At 37.0% G+C, this 19148-nt stretch overlaps 1 protein-coding gene and 1 long non-coding RNA gene across 3 annotated transcripts; one reads left to right on the top strand and one right to left on the bottom strand.

Moving 5' to 3' along the window:
* Positions 1 to 1050: 1050 nt before the first annotated feature.
* On the bottom strand, positions 1051 to 12275 carry NDUFA5 (NADH:ubiquinone oxidoreductase subunit A5). 2 transcript variants are annotated; one of them, XM_029924094.1, is made up of 5 exons: positions 12171 to 12275; positions 11803 to 11847; positions 7448 to 7564; positions 4866 to 4931; positions 1051 to 2213 (listed from the first exon to the last, which is right to left on the bottom strand). In XM_029924094.1, exons 1-5 carry the CDS (start codon positions 12189 to 12191, stop codon positions 2112 to 2114), a joined length of 351 nt encoding a protein of 116 aa, XP_029779954.1. In that variant the 5' UTR covers positions 12192 to 12275; the 3' UTR covers positions 1051 to 2111. The 2 variants fall into 2 exon arrangements, with proteins under 2 accessions (XP_029779954.1, XP_029779964.1); XM_029924104.1 differs by lacking the exon at positions 12171 to 12275 and adding an exon at positions 9114 to 9257 and having other exon boundaries at positions 11803 to 11833.
* Positions 11698 to 13675, top strand: LOC115279623. Its single transcript, XR_003903539.1, has 3 exons — positions 11698 to 12379; positions 12750 to 12899; positions 13539 to 13675. It is a non-coding gene; the product is annotated as an uncharacterized LOC115279623 (long non-coding RNA).
* The last annotated feature ends 5473 nt before the right edge of the window (positions 13676 to 19148 follow it).

Below are 19148 nucleotides of genomic sequence, written 5' to 3'. Positions count from 1 at the left end.
AGTATAGGCAGGAATAACAACAACCTAAGGATTCTCATGAGAAATAATATAATGGTTAAGAACATGAGCTCTGGAGCAAGACTGTCCAGATTAAAATTGAGCTCCACATCTTATTAGCTACACAACCTTGGTTATTGTTACCCCATCTCTTCACCTGTTTCTCCAAGGTCCCCGTGTTGCCCACAGGAGAGCACTATTCACACTGAATTCTGGTTTCCTTATCTGGAGAAATGGAGATAACTTGCAAGATCACACTTTTTTTTTTAATGTTGTTAATTTTTGAGAGAGACAGAGTAGGAGGAGAAGAGAGAAGAGGAGACAGAATCTAAAGCAGGCTCCAGGCTCTGAGCTGTCAGCACTGAGCCTAACATGGGGCTGGAACTCACGAACAAAGTGGGACACTTAACTGACTAGGTCACCCAGGTGCCCTGCAAAGTCACACTCCTAAGAGTTGTAGTGCAGATTTAAGAGGGAAATTAGTCAAGTACTTAGAATAGTTCCTGGAGAACATTAACAAATATTAGCTACTATTACTGTATTACTATACAACTACTATTCTACCACTAACCTTTATAATGCAAACATCAATACGGTTCCCTTTACTTAACAGTCACAGAGGCTCTGTCAGTGAAGCTAATATAAGACACTGAAGAATCGTGGAAGAAGTGGGCTAAAAAGTCAGAAAAGGCACATCAAACCATCTTTCTGTTCATATGTACTCAAAGGACCTGAAAAAAATGATTGGTTAGGAAATGTGCTTGAAAAGGATCATATACAAATATGCTTTACGATCATATATTTTTTACATCTACAACTTATTTAAAGCAAATGTTTAGATCTGAAAGGGAAAGTATAAATTGTAAATTCTTCTTTTACAAGGAAGGCAATAGGTCTGAGAGGTTGACCACTTGTCTCTACTTGGTCACTGAGTTCACGATGGCACCAGGCCTGTGGGAATGAGAGCCCCTGGACCTCTGACTCCCTCTGAAGCCTCTCCCACTCCCCCGCAGAAGCTCTCTCTTGCATTCTGACTGCTAAAAAGTAACTCAATCCACTTAACTTAATATTTATTTACCATTCAATTTACAGTGCTGTAAGGGGAGAAATACATTGGAAAAAACACAATTTTCTCATTCTGAAAATTCTGAATTGATTCTGCTTTGCCACAAGGGATAGCAACACACACACACATATCTGTACAAACACATAAGCGTACTATCTTTCAAGTTAAAAAATACCAAATTTAAGTATTCAGAAATGATAGGGCCTAGGAAGAAAGGGAGAAGACACATTAAAAGTAATTTATGCCAAGTGTTTCTTTCCTTCTATAGCATTTATTTTGTTTGATACCCAACTGCACTCATACTGGAAACTTAGTGAAAACCACCTAGTGATTCTACTTTGAAGTTACAACCCACGTGACACTAAGATGTTCTGAATAAAATCCTATCCATAAGTCAGATAAACTTGAGGAACCCTTTATGTCTCTTCTTTTACATAAATTCTACCTCTGCCTTGATGTATTCTGGTTGATCAAGAAGACAAAAGGCTAAGGAATAGAAAGCTAACTTCCTTGAGACAAAAGGAACCATTTTTACAATTATCACTATAAATAAAAAGTCTTTCTTTCAAATACCAAATCAATTTCCTCAACTGTACAACTATAATTTTGGTGGTTTTTCACCTTTCCTACTTCACTTTAGTGATGTATAAATTTGTCTAAACAACAGTAATAATTAAGTAGCTTTATTACTTTTTTCAGGATAAAAATCCTTAAATGATGTGTGGAAGACACTACTAAAAATACTGCACATTTCAATTTAGCCTCTTCATTGAAAATCTATAGGGATTTTTCTATTTAACTTTCAAATCTTTCCACAACCTGTTAAAAAAAAAAACTACCTTTAAAATAATTTAAATGAATGCTTTACATATCAAATATGGTTTCACAAATCCCTATTACCACAGTCATCAATTTTAACAAGTCTCCTAAATATGTTTTGTATTAGTTTTCTTGATTTTAAGATATCAAGAATCAGGAATCATTTTTAATATTACAGAACATTTAATTGTATCAGTTTCTTATAAACACGCTAGTCATTTAATGATGATTATATTGGCCATTTCCATTGGTTGGCAGGAGGCTCTTCCACTAAAGGCTCCCATGGTTTCCACTGTATCATTTTTCTTGCCAGACTTAGTTCATTTTCAGCCTGTTAATAAAAATTTTTTAAAAGATCATTTGATTATACTGTGTAATAGATATTTATCATAGCTAATGACTGAAGTATAATTATTATAACTATTTTCATATTAATACCTAATAAGCTGTTCCACCAGCAAATGTTGAACATTATTAATTAAATTACCTTATTTCATAGCTACACAATCATGAGTAACAAAGGATGGCTTTTGAATTTTTCTATTTGATTAAAATTTGCTATTAAGAGTGTTCAAAAGTTTACGTGGTGAGTTTTCAAACTTAATTGTCTGTTTCACTATTAGACTACAAATTCTTTAAGGAACAGAAGTATGTCTCTTTACCAATGTTAATGGCTTTCAATTTTAGCCAGGTTCATCATAAAACACAACAAACAAATTCTACTAAGGGGACCACAACACACACACAGAACTAAAACAAAGCTAAAAATATGATTACCTTTACTAGCTGTGATACATTATTTTCTATTTTTTTAAATGCTAGTCACAACCCATCTGATTTTCTTGACCCATAATTAATGGAGACCCACAGTTTGTAAAACAGCAATCTATATAGTGTAGAATATTTGACTGAATTAATTTCCTTATTAAAAGATGTTACATTTACTTTTTCCCTTCAAACAAATCAGGTATCTTTTTATTTCACATTTTTATACAACAAAAGGACCTATGACAACTCTGGCCAACCTAGACAAACACTGTTAAACACTTACAGGATGTCAGAGAAAGAATTCAAATACAGAATAAGTGCCAGATTCTTTCACAGACTGTAATTCCACAGTTTAAGGCAGTGCCTCATTTATGCCAGTGGTACCAAACAAACAATCTCCGTGTACCAGCTACGGTCTAAAATGTGTACAACGAGCTAAAGAGTAGATTAAACAAAATCTGGGGCTAGAGGGATTTACTAATGCTGCAGTGAGAAAATAGTATAAACATTAGTTAAAAATATCCCTAAAGGGGGTTGTTGCTCTGACTGCCCTTTGGCCCGGGTCTCCTGAACAGTTTTTAAGCTCCCAAGGCATTGTGCAGTGTGAGGGGGCTGCCTAACCCTGAAGGTCAACCCCACTTCAGGCAGCTGGACCCAGATGCATGTGGCCCGTTGCCCACTCCTTCCCTCTTCTTTTGCTTCTAACACACTAGCTTTTCCTTATTCCTGTCATACTATCCACTACCTACGTGTGACTACTGAGTGAGCACTTGAAATGTAGCTAGTTCAAATTCATATGTGCTGCAAGTATAAAATACACACTAGATTTTAAAGACTTATGATAAAAAGAATGCAAAATATATCAATATTTTTATATTGATTATGTTTAATAATATTTTAAATATATTAGGTTAAGTAAAACATTATTAAACTTTAATCTTACTATTGCCCATGAAAACATGGAGAACAGCACAGCTGACTTAAAAATAGATACTGAATCCTGACTATAACTGTATAATAAATTAATGTATCAGTTAAATAAAGTCATGATCAAAGTGAAATCTGACAGAAAAGAAAGAGGCACAGAAAAGGAACAGAAGTTAGCAGCAAATTCCCATATGGTATAACAGCTGGCAAATGAATAGAAAGGCCAGGAAAATAGGTCTTTGAATGACTGAAAATGGTGTGCATTCATAAAAAGCTATCTGAATACCCGATTCCTCTTTTAACAGAGGCATCTAAATCTTCTGAATTTGTATATCACGTCTGTTGGTGATATACCTTCCCTAATCACCAATACTACCCCGTATTTCCTTTTCTTTGTCCTTTAATAAAACATAAGAATAGTTGCATTTTAAATATAAAAAATGTGCAAATTAAATGAAACAGAACTGAATATCAGACATATTTAAGGGGAGACATCTAAACCTATAATATGGCGGTGGGGGGGAAAGGGGGGAGTTCTGAAGTGGTGGGGCAAAGGGAGCAGGGTGATTTAATCAAGAAAAATTATGAGAAAAGATGTTCAGTTGAAGTCAAAAGGCAAAGAGCAGACAAAACAAATGTGCAGACTATACAGCCAAAGTTAAAGGTTAATCAAAAAAATAAAGAAGAAAAACACTAAAAACAAATGATAGAGTAAAAATATTAATGACATCATTTACATAAAACAAAATACAAGAACATATTTTAAGTTTAACTTTACTAGTAATTGGGGGGGAAATGCACAAAAAAGGCACAATTTCCCCTTTCTTAATTAAAAGTTACTGCATTCTTGCCAACATAGGCGTGTTAATCCAACAAAAATAAAAATATATTTTAATTTCATGATTCACAAGATCTGTCTCTCTCCATTTTAAAATATACTAGGCCTTTAAAACATATCTGTATCTAAAAAGATAAAAGTATCCAAATAACAGTAATATCGTGTTACTAGTTTGAACTACATTAAGGCTAATAAGAACATGCTGATTAAATTCAAGGTCTATCAATCTCCAAATTCCCAACAGGAGCCTCATAAATTCAAGAATAATTAATGATAAATATTTGACATATACATGATAGAAGTATTTCCTATATGTGATTATTCTTCTATTTGAGAGTTGATCTAAATAAAGAAATTCAGTTTTCCTTCTTTTCTGGAATTTCAATTTTATGTCTCTAAATACTGTACCTCTGAACATTTAAACATCTAAATATTCAACTTTTTCTTTACCTGAAGAATCACCTCTTCTAGTTGGCCGCACTGAAGTTGGTCTTCTAATTTCTTAACATCTGGTTCCTATCAGGAAAAAAAAAAAAGAAAAAAAGATTTAAACAAAGGAGCACAATAAGTGAATGTCTCAATCTCCTAATTAAAAAGACCCAAATATAAAACAGCACTTAATTTGGCAAACACAATTTTTCTTTCATTGTACCCTTACTAATATTTGCCAAATATGTGGTGGAAACCCATTTCATCTCTCTACTATTTTATTGCTTTTCTATCTTAGTATTAACTTGCTTATCAACAGTAAGAAATATGATGTCCAATTCAGTCTTTCTATAGTGCAGATTTTAAAATACCACTTTATTTTCTTAGTATTTCCTATATTTCCTCTGAGAGCATTAGTATTGAAAATAAATGCTACCCTGTGACCTGGAATACCAAACAGAAAGCATTATACATTTATCAAGTGACATGTTGAAGAATGTTAGCACAAGAATAGCACAAATTATAACGCCAAAATGGAAATAATTCAAATGACCATATATAATAGAATTAATAAATGGATTATAGTATTTGGATATAACAATGCTACACAGCAGTGAGAATGTACAGAATGATGATTCCATTTACAAAAAGTTGAAAACCAGGCAAGATGAGTATGTCATGTTAGAGGCCAGAAGGGTAGTTATCCTTAAAAGGGTGGAAAGTTTGGGCATTCTAGAAATGTCCTCTGATTTGGTGTTAACATGGGCGTGATTACTTTGTGAAAAGTCATCAAGCTCTACACTTAGGATGGCTGCACATTTATGTACATTATTCTTCAATAAAAGGTTTTTAAAAAGAAATACCTAGAAAATTCAATGTCATATACTTATTTATTTCTAGTCAGCTGAGCTCTGTGAGAGCCAGAAACCATGTCCTGTACACACTTACACCCATGTAAATAAGGTGTAAGTAGGATGGATTTTTAGTCCACAAATGGAATGAAGGAGGGGGTGGGGGGACAGGGATACCTTCTCCAGAACTGACACATTTCTGCCTCAGGGCACCTGCCAGCCGAACAGGGATAGCTGGATGGCTTGTTCTTTCACTCCCATCTCTCACATATCACCTTCTTAGTGAGGACCACTAGGATAGTAATTCGTACTGTGATGGGCTCAATAATGCCCCATAAAATTACATGACCTAATCTCTGAAACCTATGAATGTTACCTCATGTGGCAAATACTCTGTAGATTAAAAATCCTGAGACAGGGAGATTGTCCTAAAATATACCTAAGTGGGCCCAAATACAATTACAAGTGTCCTTATAACGACACGGGGCTCAAACCCACGAACCATGAGATCCTGACCTGAGGTGAAGTCGAACACTTAACCAACTGAGCCACCTAGGCACCACAGAAAGTCATCTTCTCAATGTGTCCTCACATGGCAGAGAGTAGAAGCTCTCTGCTGTCCTTTTTTTTAAAATTTTGTTTTAATGTTTATTTTTGAGAGACAGGGTGCAAGCAGCGGAGGGGCAGAGACATGAAGAGGCAGAATCCAAAGCAGGCTCCAGTCTGAGCTGTCAGCGCAAAACCCGACACAGGGCTCGAAACCACGAACCATTATCAAGTGAGCCAAATTCAGATGTTCAACTGACTGAGCCACCCAGGCGCCCCTCTGCGGTCTCTTCTTATAAAGACACTAGTCTTATTCGATCAGGGGGCCAACCTTATTACCTCATTAACCTTAATTACCTTCGTAGAGGTTCCAGCCACAACTGAGGGGTTAGGGCTACACTATATGGAGAGGGTGTAGGTACATATTCAGTCCATTCACATTTCTTGATATAACTTCTGGTAGTTAAGAGACTAACTTGGTCTCTTTGTAACAAAGCACTTTTTAAAATAGTTATTTCTGGGGTGCCTGGGTGGCTCAGTTGGTTAAGCCTCCGACTTCAGCTCAGGTCAGATCTCACATTGTGGGTTTGAGCCCTGCGTCAGGCTCTGTGCTGACAGCTAGCTCAGAGCCTGGAGCCTGCTTCCGGTTCTGTGTCTTCTTCTCTCTCTGCCCCTTCCCCTCTCATGCTCTGTCTCTCTCTGTATCAAAGATAAATAAAACATTAAACAAATAAATAAATAAATAAATAAAAGAAAAAAACTCAGTTTTAAAAGTTATTTCTGACAGTTTTATTTTAAATAAAATAAACATGTTTTGTTTGTTTTGCTTTCATTTTCTTCTCTACTCTGAAACTAGAGAAAAGAGATAGGATTGATATATCTATAAATAAATCAAGTCAGTGAAGGACTTGAGAGGGAAAAGAGGGAAAAGCAGCAGCTACAATGTTAACTTAGAGAAGGGACTTGACCTTATTTTTCAACTCGAGTATCTAATTGTGGCTTGCATAAGGAAAGCACTTAGTAGACAGAGGAGTTTGCTGAATGAAAGGGAAAAAGGATGGAAGGAAAGCACAGAAGAAAAAATAGAAATAAGAGAGGAAGTGTGTAGAATATGCAAAAAAAAAACAAGCAAAAGAATTTTTTTTTTGGTTAATATTGCATCGGAAACCACAAATCCAAGAAAGCAAAATCAAGTCAGCTACTTACCGCTTTAACCATATTCAACTTTTCATTTGTAATCTGTTCTGTATACTTTCTATATGCTGCATTTTTAGGGATTTGCTCAAGAACATCAAGAATCTTTGTGTACAATATTCTTAGCCTCTGAAAAGACAAATCACATACATTTCCGATTTAAAGGAACACTTTAAAGTCTCATGAATTATTTTAAAAAATGACTCATATCTGAGTTTTAAAAAGCATTTAACTCTTCTTTAATGCAATTTCTTCATGTCTATCCCCTATTCATCCCCTTTAAAACTAAGGAAAACAGGAGTATAGTGAACCCTTGAACAATGCTGGAGTTAGGAGGCCGATCCCCAGCATCGTTGAAGAATCCACATATAACTTTTGACTCTCCAGAAACTTGACTACTAATAGCCTACTAGTGACTGGAAGTCTTACCAATAACATAGTCAGTTAACACATACTTTGCATGTAGTATGTATCATATATTGTATTCTTACAATAAAGTAAGCCAGAGAAAACAAAGTGTTATTAGGAAAATACACTTACAGTACTGTACTCTATTTACTGAAAAACATCTGCATATAAATAGACCCATGCAGTTCAAACCTGTGTTATTCAAGCATCAACCATACGAATATGGATAGTTTTCATGCTGCGTGAGCAACAGAAGTTGTATATAAGTTAAAGGTATGGTAACAAGTAAAAATAAAACTGCATTCTAAGTTATTGCTAATGATCTATTTGAAAATCAACTCATTTACTAAATCATTATTTCTCAAATTGAGATCCTAAGCACCAAAAATCAGATTTTTTTTTTCCTCAATTTTTATTTGAATTTTTGTAGAAATAAAAAATACAGGGACATCGGGCTCAGTCAGTAAAAAGCCCTTGATTTCAGTTCAGGTCATAATCTCATCATCGTGAGATCAAGACCCTTGTCAGGTTCTGTGCTGCATGTGGAGCCTGCTTGAGATTCTTTCTCTTGCTCTCTCTCTCTCCCCACCCCCCACTTGCATTATTTTAGATAAATGCATATTTGCATAAAATATGGATGCTTATCAGGATGATCAACTTTAACTAAATGTAGTCATATTTGGGCTTATAATGCCTGAGTTGGTACCACATGAATGAAGGTTTCACCACAGGCTTAACAGAGAAAAGGAGCAAAAGGCCAGAGTCACTGCTCAGCACATACTGAAGGACACTGAACTTAAAGTTCACATACAGAGGTTAGTGGTAAAGTCACATGGTAAGAAGTTGTTGCAGCAGATCCAAACTCATGACAGGTCATAAATATACCTACATCATAAAGAATTTTTTATTATTTCTTTGTATTTAATTTGAAATTTTAGTTTAATTGTATAAAATCCATAGGTGCTAATACCTAGTTTTATTTGTATATATTCACAATATACACATGAATAAACAAACCTTGAGGGCCTCTAAGAATTGTTTTTCTTAAAATGTAATCTGCATATTTAGACATTATTTACCTATTTGAATATGATATCCCATAAAAGAGGGTATTTTTAACTATACTAATGTAGACCTTGTCAGATACCATATAATCCAAATTATGGGGGCGGGAGGAGTTACCTTATCTCTTCTTAATTTTAGCAACAGATACGGCAATAGGAAGGTCTGATAAGACACTTAGATTCTAAAATGGAGATGTTAATAATACCCGCTTCATAGGTTGTTGGATGACTCAACAGTACCAGGCACACATTAACTTTCAGGAAGTGTTGGCATTATTATTCTATTGGAGGGAGTCGCTTCAGCAGATACAAGAGAAAAGGTTCAAGAAGCAGCAGCATCTAAGATAAACCTAGAGGAACAGAAGGACTTGGACACATAAAGATGTAGAAAAAGGCAATCTTACACACAGAATACACACAAAGGATCAAGTGGCAGAAATAAAAGCATAATCAGTATATAGTTCTATTTTTCTTGTACTATGCTGTCCAGTCGGGTAGTTACTGGCCAAATATGGCTACTGACCACTTGAAATGTGGCTAGTCTGAACGAAGATGTGCTGTAAATGTATACAGTGGATTTTGAAAACCTAGTATAAAAAAAGAATATAAAATATTAATTTTATATTGAACATATAGTGAAATATTTTGGCTATGTTAGATAAAATAAATTATTAGTATTTACATTTTTCTGTATTTAAAAAAAGTGACTCCCAGAAAATTAAAATTACAAACACGGCTTACATTTATAATTCACATTGTATTTTTATTGGACAGCATGTGGCTAGTGAACAGAACACATAGGAAATGTGTAGGAGATAAGGTTAGAGGAAAAAGTGAGTCAGACTGTAAGTGGTTTTGTGTGCCACGTTAAAGCTTTTGGGATTATTCTGTGGGCAATTAAATGATTTAGGAAAATCATATGATTAGATTTGTGTTTCAGGAAAACTAACCTGGTAGTAGTGACTTAAAGGACTGGATGGAAGAGAAAAAGACAGAAAGACCAGCAGCACAGTTGCTGTAATTCTCTACACATCAGGGAATCAAGAGGTTAGAATAGACAGCTGTTACAGAAAAGGATCAACAGAACTTGTTGCTGGAATAAACAGGAAGGAAGATCCAGGGAAAAGAGAAGAATCCACTGTGATGTCCAGCTCCCAGTGTTGGGAGTAGAAAGACTCTGCTACCATCAGGAAAAATGGGAGTCTACAGTAAAAGAAATAGATTTAGAAAGGGAACACCATGAGTTCAGTTTTAGACAATAATGAGTCATTATGAACTCATAATAAGACATTCATTCAACAAACCTTACACTTTCTGAGCACATACCAGGTGCTAGTCATAGTTTTAGCAGGGAACAAATGGGGGAAAAAAAATCCCTGCCTTCACAAAAACCTACCTTCTAACAGAGAGTCAATGAGCAGGATAAATTAATAGAATACAGTATGCTGAATGGTGACCGGGAGGGCCTTTGTTAGGACTCTTTTATTTAGAGTGAAATTGAAAGCCACTGGAGGGTTCTGAAGAGTGACATGACCTGACTCACAAGCGGGCTGACTCTGGCCTGGATGAAAAAAAACAAACTGAAATAGTGACAAGGAGCAAGAGGCAGTTAGGAAGCAAATGCAAGTATCCACAGCTTGATGATGGCAGCTGGGAATATGGCTGTAGCAGAGGAGATGGTGAGAGGCACTCAAAATCTGGATGCACGATAAAAGTAGAAACCCGAAGGATTTAATGAAGTGCGAAATGTGGGCTGTGAACAAAAGAAAGAAATTAAGAATCATTTCAAGGTTTTTGATCGGAGTGACTGCGTGACTGCAGGAATGGAACTGTCATTCATAGAGGTGAGCAAGCTTGGGAGAAGAATGGGTTTGAAGAAGAACAAGAAGCCAATTTTGGACATTATGTTTGGGTTTCATGTGGGACATCCAAGTGGAGCTGTCCACTAAGCAATTAAATATGCAAGACTCTCATAAAGAAATCTAAGAGTCATCAGTGTATTGGTGGTATTTAAAACCACAAAGTTGGGTCCAGACAAGGAGACACATATAAGTAGAGAAAAGTTCCAGAAGTTCTAAGAACCAAGTCTTAGCACTCCAAATTTGTAAGTGGGATATGAGAAATGACCAGAAAAGGACAAGGCTTTTTGCCTTGAAAGAGGAAAACAAAACAAAACAGGATACTGAGGTGTCCCCAAGCACAAAGTGCTAGATGGAGACAGTGCCAAATGTGGCAAGTGCTGTTACTGGGTCAATTAAGATGAGAAACGTGAGCTGACCGTTGGATTTAGCAGCAGAGAAATAGTGACCTTGAAAAGAGGGGTTCTAGCCAAGTCTGAGCTGAGTGCGTTCACAGGGGAATAAGAGAAAATGGAAACAGTTAAGTACAGATTAAGTCTTTCAAGTGATCTATAAAGGGGAGGAGAGAAATGGTGTGATTATTGAAGGGAGGAAAAGGATGGAGGGCGGTTTTTTAGTTTAGAGGGAAGCATCCTGAACACTGCTGGGAAAGACCCACTAGAATGGAACACTGATGACATAAGGCGTTAATTACTAGAGGCTCTATTCGGTAAATCTAACTGTACCGAGAGCTAAGGCACCTAGACAGAAAAGGCGAGGCGGGAGAAAGGGTGGAAACTGGAGATACAGGAAAGGGAAGGCACTCATAAAACGGCAAATGAAGCACGGGAATGCCACGGAAAAGGTTCACAAGAAAAATGGCTTAACAACAAGGTCATGGCATCGGATCCCCGACGTAGGTCCTGTCCTCGTCTCAAGACAGCTCTCAGACTGAGTTGTAATTCGGGGCCTGAAATATCCGCCTTCCGACAGCCTTTCAAACAAGGTCACCGAGTTGTAGTCTTCCTCGGGGACTCAGGAAGGAAGCGGCACGCACCTGGTGTGGACTCTCACACACCGCCAATCCCACAAGGCCGGTGGTCTGTTCAAAAACAAAACACGGTTCACGCTGGTTACAACTCCGCACGTCCACCGCGCTGACGAGGGCAAAGCCACCACTGCCCTGGCTAAAACTGGCCCCAAACCAGCTCTCGGTGTCTCCGAGCCGCTTGTTTGGAGCATTTTTCTGCCTCTCCCAGAGGGGCTACTGAATCTGTCATCCCGGAACGCACAGCAGAACAAGTACCCCTAAAAGCACCCGCAAACCCGCGCCAGTTCCGACCACCACCCGCAGGATTCGGGGCTATCGGGCCGACTCTACCCGCACAGTCTAAATTCCAACAATGACCTCCCCAATCACCTTACCTTCTTCAGCAAACCCGCCATGACCGCGCCAACAGGCCGGGGACGCGCGGCCCTCTGGGAATCTCGCTCAGACCCGCTCAATCCACCGCCGAGGCCGGCACTCCGTCACCTAGGAAACCGCTTTGTTCCTCCCCTCATCCACTCAGGCTCGCCACCCAGGCGAAGGCTGTGCCCCGCCCACTCCTAAAGGGAAAATTTACGCATGCGCAGTGAGTACACAAGCGTCAAAAGCTAGTGCTGGAGGAAACGGATACCTAATAGGAGTCTTAGGTCTGGATTCCAGTCTTTGCCCCCGTTGGCGAGCTTGCCCAGAGGCTAAGGGAAACACTCCGAATTTCCAAACCATTCCGACGGAACCTGGACTCGGCTTAACTTTTGGCGAATTCCTCAACCTCCCTTCCAGTGTATTATGTAGTAGAATGAGACTGGTCTTCCGGAGGTATCATCTAAGTGATCTCGTGCCACCCAGGTTTCTCAGTCTAATGCGCCAAAGCAGTTTGCAGTGTGAGGCCATTTCCCATCTCGACCCTTTTCTATTTCTTTTTCGGAAATATACCATCCATCTTCTCATTTCCTCAGGTGAAGTGATACCAGAGCATACCACTTCTCCCCACTTTCCTCTACAATCAAGTACCTATTATGTGTTAGTTACGGAGACAAAATTTGTAAGAAAGGATCTCACATCCTGGAATATACTGAACAATGATGAAGATACGCATTAATAATTTGGTAAGTGTTCTAGAAGAGTTTTGTGCTAAGTGCAAGTGGTAGCAGGGAAGAAGAAATAACTAACCAGAAAACTGTAAGTAACTGGAGTTAAGGCATCTGCTAAAAAGCCAATGGGAGAAGAGCACAACAAATTGAGTAAACACATGTACAAAGAAATACATGTATTATGAGTAGCAAAAAGCGTAATAACTAGTAAAACAACCCACAGAATGGAAGAAAATATTTCCAACTACATAAAATCACCAAAAGATAAGTGAGACCTGGAATACAGAAGGGACTTATGTAAATTAGTAAGAAGATTACCATTAACCTGAACAGGGTCTCTCTGCTTCCCTCCATTCTGACCTTGTACTCTGGAATATATTAAATGACTTTACCTATATGTAAGGTGCCTGGTCCCATGTAACATAGCTCCAAACGTATGTGATTGTTACTGATTTTTTATTTCATGGTTATTATTCTCAACCTAGTAGCTACAATAACCCTTTTTGAACATACTGTGCTCAAAATTCTCCCATAGGTTTTTCCTCAAGATGTAAAAGCCAAAGTCCCTTCATCTGCCTATAAGGCCCTACCCAAGATAGCCCCACAGCCTCTCACTTCTCAGACCTAACCTCCTATTCCCCTTTGCCTGTCTAGGTAGCTGTTCTTCTAAGCCTTTGCTTGGAAAACCCTAACATCAGATGGGCACGTGGCTCCATCTTTCACCTCTTTCAAGTCTTTGCTCAAATACTACCTTTTCAGTATGGCCTGCCCTGGCTATGAGATTTAAAATTGCAAATTACCATGAACTCTTTGTGCTCTTCTCTGTTTTGTTTTCTTCATAGTCTTTAATGCTTTTTAATGTGCTATCTAATTACCTTACTCATATTGTTTCTGTGTATCACCATTTCTAGACTATAAACCATACATGGATGGAAAGTGTTTCCTACCATATCTGAAATGCCTAAAATAGTACCTGGCATATAATAAGCAGTATTATATTGTTAATGGATACAATAGAAAAATAGGCAAAGGAAATGAATAGGCAATTGACCAAAAAAATGGAAACAGGAACAATCAATAGAGTGAAAAGGACTCAACCTCTCTAATAATCAAGAAAATGAAAATTAACTATAATTTTACTGCTATCATATGGACAAAAATTAAAGTCTGACAATACCAAGTGTTGTCAATGCCAAGTGGAGCAACAGAAATACTCAGACACTGCTGGTGGGAGTGAATTGGTATGATCACTTTGGAGAATAATTTCACAATAATTAGTTGAAGAGATACAAAACCTATAACTGAGTGTTCTGGGTTGAACTATAACCCCCAAAATTCAACTGTTGAAGTCATAATTCCCACTATCTCAAAATTTGGCCTTATATAAAAATAGGATCATTGCAAATATAATTAGTTAAGATGAGGTCATTAGAGTGGGTCCTTGTGTAATACAACTGATGTCCTTATAAAAAGGAAATTTCAGACACAGAGAAATGTACACAGAATACGTCATGCAATGATGAGGGCAGAGATAGGGATGACACTTCTACAAGCCAAGGAACAACAGAGACTGCTAGAAAATCACTAGAAGTTAGGGGAGAGGCATGGAACAGATTCTCTTAGCCCTTAGAAGAAATGCTGACATTTTGATCTCACACTGCTAGCCTCCAGACAGATGAGCAAATACTTTTAATGCTGTTTAAATCACTCAGTGTATGTTATTTTGTTACTGCAGCCCAGCAATTTATTTCTCAGTAATAAATTGATTTGATCATTTGTTCCTCTCTTCTATTAGGATAGCTGTCCCTAGAAACATGAGCCATGGGGGTACAGACTGCCCAAGAATTAGGCTTTACCATAACTTTCATAATAATTTCTCATTTCTAGTATTTAAATCATTCACAATTTAAATTCAGGACATTAGAAATACATATTAACATCTGTGTATGTATTAAGGCATTTTAGAGATTCACCCAGGCATGTGCATGGATATATACACATATAAAAATATAAAGAAACTACTGAGTTGGAACAAACCATTTGATGCATCAATTTACTCCTACAAAGATGACATATATATTTGGGCACACTATATTAGATTCAGGAAACCGCATTAGAATTGGGAGGAAATGACCTTGTTTTTCAAACCAGATAATGCTAAAATAATCACTGGAACCTAGATGAATGGACATTTATGACGTCACAAACTTTATTGCCCATCCCTCCAGATTCTAAGAATTTTTGTCATTGTGGGTGTGTTCTAGAATGTAGAATTGCATGATTATAAAAGATGCATTTGTTTTCATTTGTTGTAGCTTTGGAAGTTCAGGCTTCTGCCATGGTGTATTTGCCAAAGACACCACAGCTAGACAGCCCTAGCTGATCCTGGCCAAGCTATACTATATAGCTGACCATTTCTATGTGATGGGAGAATGTGTAGGTTTTCTAAACCAGTCCCTTTGCAGAGGTGCAAGGCTATGTATGGAGGGGGCTTGGCAGTAATGTCCTATGGCTGGTGACAGCAGAATTAGCTACAAAAAGAAATCAGCCTTGGCATCTGTGATATCAGAAAGGGATTTGGGAATATCTTAATGTGAGTAGCAAGGACATCGTATATAACTGGAATAGTTAGGATTTCCTACACTGCTTCTTAATGACACAGGCTCTTCTGGGAAAGGCTAGATCGTACAAAAGTTAAGTAGTGAAAATGTTTCCTAGAATCTAGGTCTCTGGGGCTATGTTCCCCAGCCAATAACTTGAAGGAAATCAAACAGCTGAAAAGGAGCTATGTTCCTCAGCCAATTACTTGAAGGAAATCAAACAGCTGAAAAGGAAGAAAGCATCTCAATTTTCAGAGCACAGGGGACTCATTCCTAATAATCTAGAGGGGATAAGCACTACTTTGCCTATTTTACTCTTAGTTTTCATAATCTGGGAGCACGGGTGAAAATAATCTCCTCTCAGGGAGTATTCTCTCCTCTCCCAAACTTGGCAAGAATGAGATTTTTTTTTTCTCAAATTAGTTCTTAGAACAGATGAACATATTAAGATTCTAATAGTTTGGATATTATCCATCTCTTGTGCTTCCATTCATATCAGGCATATTCAAAACAATTTGGATTTTTTCCAGTCTTTTGTATCTATGCTATGGATATTTCTAAAAAATGTCTTGTTTTCTTTATGGTGGTTTCTAGAACCTCATTTTAAATCAAGCTATGACTTAGATAAAACCCATTACCAAATTTGATCTTTGTGGCTATCAGTTTCCAAGTATGAGTTACTTTCTGTGTGAAAATGGGCATATCCAATACTACCACCCAGATCTGGGATAAATTTAACATCGAGGTTTAAAAACAGGTATCTGTTTTGAAAACTAGAACCTGTGGAAGGATCAAATAATAATGATTTCTAGCCACCTCATCCCTTCCAATAGGGAACATCTCTAGTACCACTTTGTGTACCAAAGGCAGCTGCTCTAAGTTTAAAAACAAGCAAGTAAGAAGTGCCGAAAGTTAGGAATTTTTTTTAGCAGGTGGAAACTGTTTCATGAGATTAAAATAATGATTTATTACCATAAATGGTAATAATAATATATTAATAAGATGGTAATAAAACAATAATTATTTTTAAAATGAATACCTTAACAGAATTTAGAAATATAATTAAATTAAACATAATAAAAAAGTTGAAACTGGCAAAAAGATATCATAAATGTAGATTCTATATTTTAATTAATCTCATTAATGTAAAATGAAAAATCAAGTGAAATAAACAAGATAAAAGAGGCCAAAAACAATAGTTAAAGTAAAGATGGGACTTTGAAAATATGTGATAAAGAATAAAGAATATAATCATCTTTGAAAACCAGATAACAACAGAACAACTAAAATAATCGCTCATTAAATAAATATATATTGATTGCTTATTTTATGTCATGAACTACAATAGTTATTAAGAATCTGTCAGTGAACCAGGCAGACAGGTTTCAGTCATCAGGGAGCTTTGTTTTGGTGGCTGGACACACAGTAGACAAGTCAATAAATTAAACTACCAAATGTGAGATTTTCCAAAGGAGATGAATAGTGTGCTATGACACATGGGAATCTAGTTAAGACTGCAGGAAACCCTTTCTGTGACAGTGACATTTATTCTGAGACATGAAGGAAGGATCCAGTCATACAAACACTAAAGAGTTCAGCAGAGACGATAGTAAGGGTCAAAGTATGAGTAGATGAATGCTGTGACAAGTGTGTGGCTGGGGTGGAAGGGTGAATACAAGGGTGGCAGGGACCCTTGTGAGAGGACCGTGCAGTGGGAATGACTTAAATATAGGTGATGTGATCTGACTTGCACTTTTAAAGATTTTTACTTTTAAGTAGTCTCTACATCAAATACAGAGCTCAAGCTCACAACCTTGAGATCAAGAGTTGCCTGCTCCACTGACTGAGCCTGCCAGGTGCCTCAGTCTGACTTGCACTTCTAAAAGACTACTACCTACCACAGTAGTCCTGGGCCAGCTGAATTCTACCAGACATTTACAGAAGAGTTACTACCTATACTGCTCAAAGTGTTCTAAAAATAGAAATGGAAGGAAAACTTCCAAACTCATCCTATGAAGTCAGCATTACCTTGATACCAAAACTATACAAAGACCCCATTAAAAAGGATTACAGGCAAATATTCCTGATGAACATAGATGCAAAAATTCTCAACAAGATCCTGGCATTGAATTCAACAGCACATTAAAAGAATTATCCACCACGATCAAGTAGGACTTATTCCTGGGCTGCAGGGCTGGTTCAATATTCACAAATCAATCCACGTGATATACCACATTAATAAAAGGATAAGAGCCATATGATCCTGTCAATAGATGAAGAAAAGAATTTGACAGAATATAGCATCCATTTTTGATAAAAACCCTTAACAAAGTAGGGATAAATGGAATATACCTCAATATCATAAAGGCCATATACAAAAGACCCACAGCTAATATCATTCTTAACGAGGAAAAACTGAGGAACTTTCCCCTACAGTCAGGAACAAGACAAGGATTTCCACTGTCACCATTACTATTTAACATAGTACTAGGAGTCTTAGTCTCAGCAATCAGACAACAAAAAGAAATACAGGGCATACAAATTGGCAAGGAAGAAGTCAAACTTCCTCTATTTGCATATGGCATGATATACATGTAGAAAACCTGAAAGACTGCACACACACAAAAAAATGCTGGAACAAATACATGAATTCAGCAAATTTGCAGAATGTAAAATCAATGTGTAGAAATCTATTGCATTTTTATACACCAACAACGAAGCAGAAGAAAAAAATCAAGGAATTAATCCCATTTGCAATTGCAAATGCAATTTATTCCTAGATACCTAGGAATAAACCTAACTAAAGAGGTAAAAGATCTGTACTCTGAAAACTATAGAATGCTAATGAAAGAAATTGAAGAGGACACAAAGAAATGGAAAATCATCTCATGCTCATGGATTGGAAAAACAAGCACTTTTAAAATGTCTCTACTACCCAAAGAAATCTACACATTGAATGCAATCCCTACCCAAATACCATCAGCATTTTTCATAGAGCTAGAACAAAGAATCATAAAATTTGTATGGAACCACAAAAGACCCCAAATAGCCAAAGCAATCCTGAAAAAGAAAACAAAACCAGAGGTATCATGATTTCAGATTTCAAGCTATATTACAATGCTGTAATCATCAAGACAGTATGGTACTGACACAACAGACACCTAGGTCAATGGAACAGAATAGAAACCCCAGAAATGGAAACATAGCTGTATGGTCAACTAACCTTCAACAAAGCAGGAAAGAACATCGAAAAGAAAAAAGTCTCTTCAACAAATGGTGTTAAAAAAAACTAGATAGCGGCACGCAGAAAAATGAAACTGGACCACCTTGTTATACCATACACTAAAATAAATTCAAAATAGATGAAAGACCTAAGTGTGAGACAGGAAACCATCAAAATCCTAGAGGAGAACACAGGCAGCAACATTTTTTACCTCAGCCAGAGCAACTTTTTACTAGACACATCGCTGAAGGCAAGGGAACCAAAAGCAAAAATGAACTATTGGAGCCTCAATAAGATAAAAACTTCTACACAGAGAAGGAAATAATCAACAAAACAAAAAGGCAGCCTATGGAAAGAGATAAGATATATGCAAATGATATATCTGATAAACGATTAATATCCAAAATCTATAAAGAACTTTTCAAACCCAACACCCAAAAA

Source organism: Suricata suricatta, chromosome 2, assembly GCF_006229205.1.
Source record: "Suricata suricatta isolate VVHF042 chromosome 2, meerkat_22Aug2017_6uvM2_HiC, whole genome shotgun sequence".
Taxonomy (NCBI): Eukaryota; Metazoa; Chordata; class Mammalia; order Carnivora; family Herpestidae; genus Suricata; species Suricata suricatta.
Note: the sequence above shows the minus strand (reverse complement) of the source record. Positions and strands in the feature narration are given on the sequence as shown.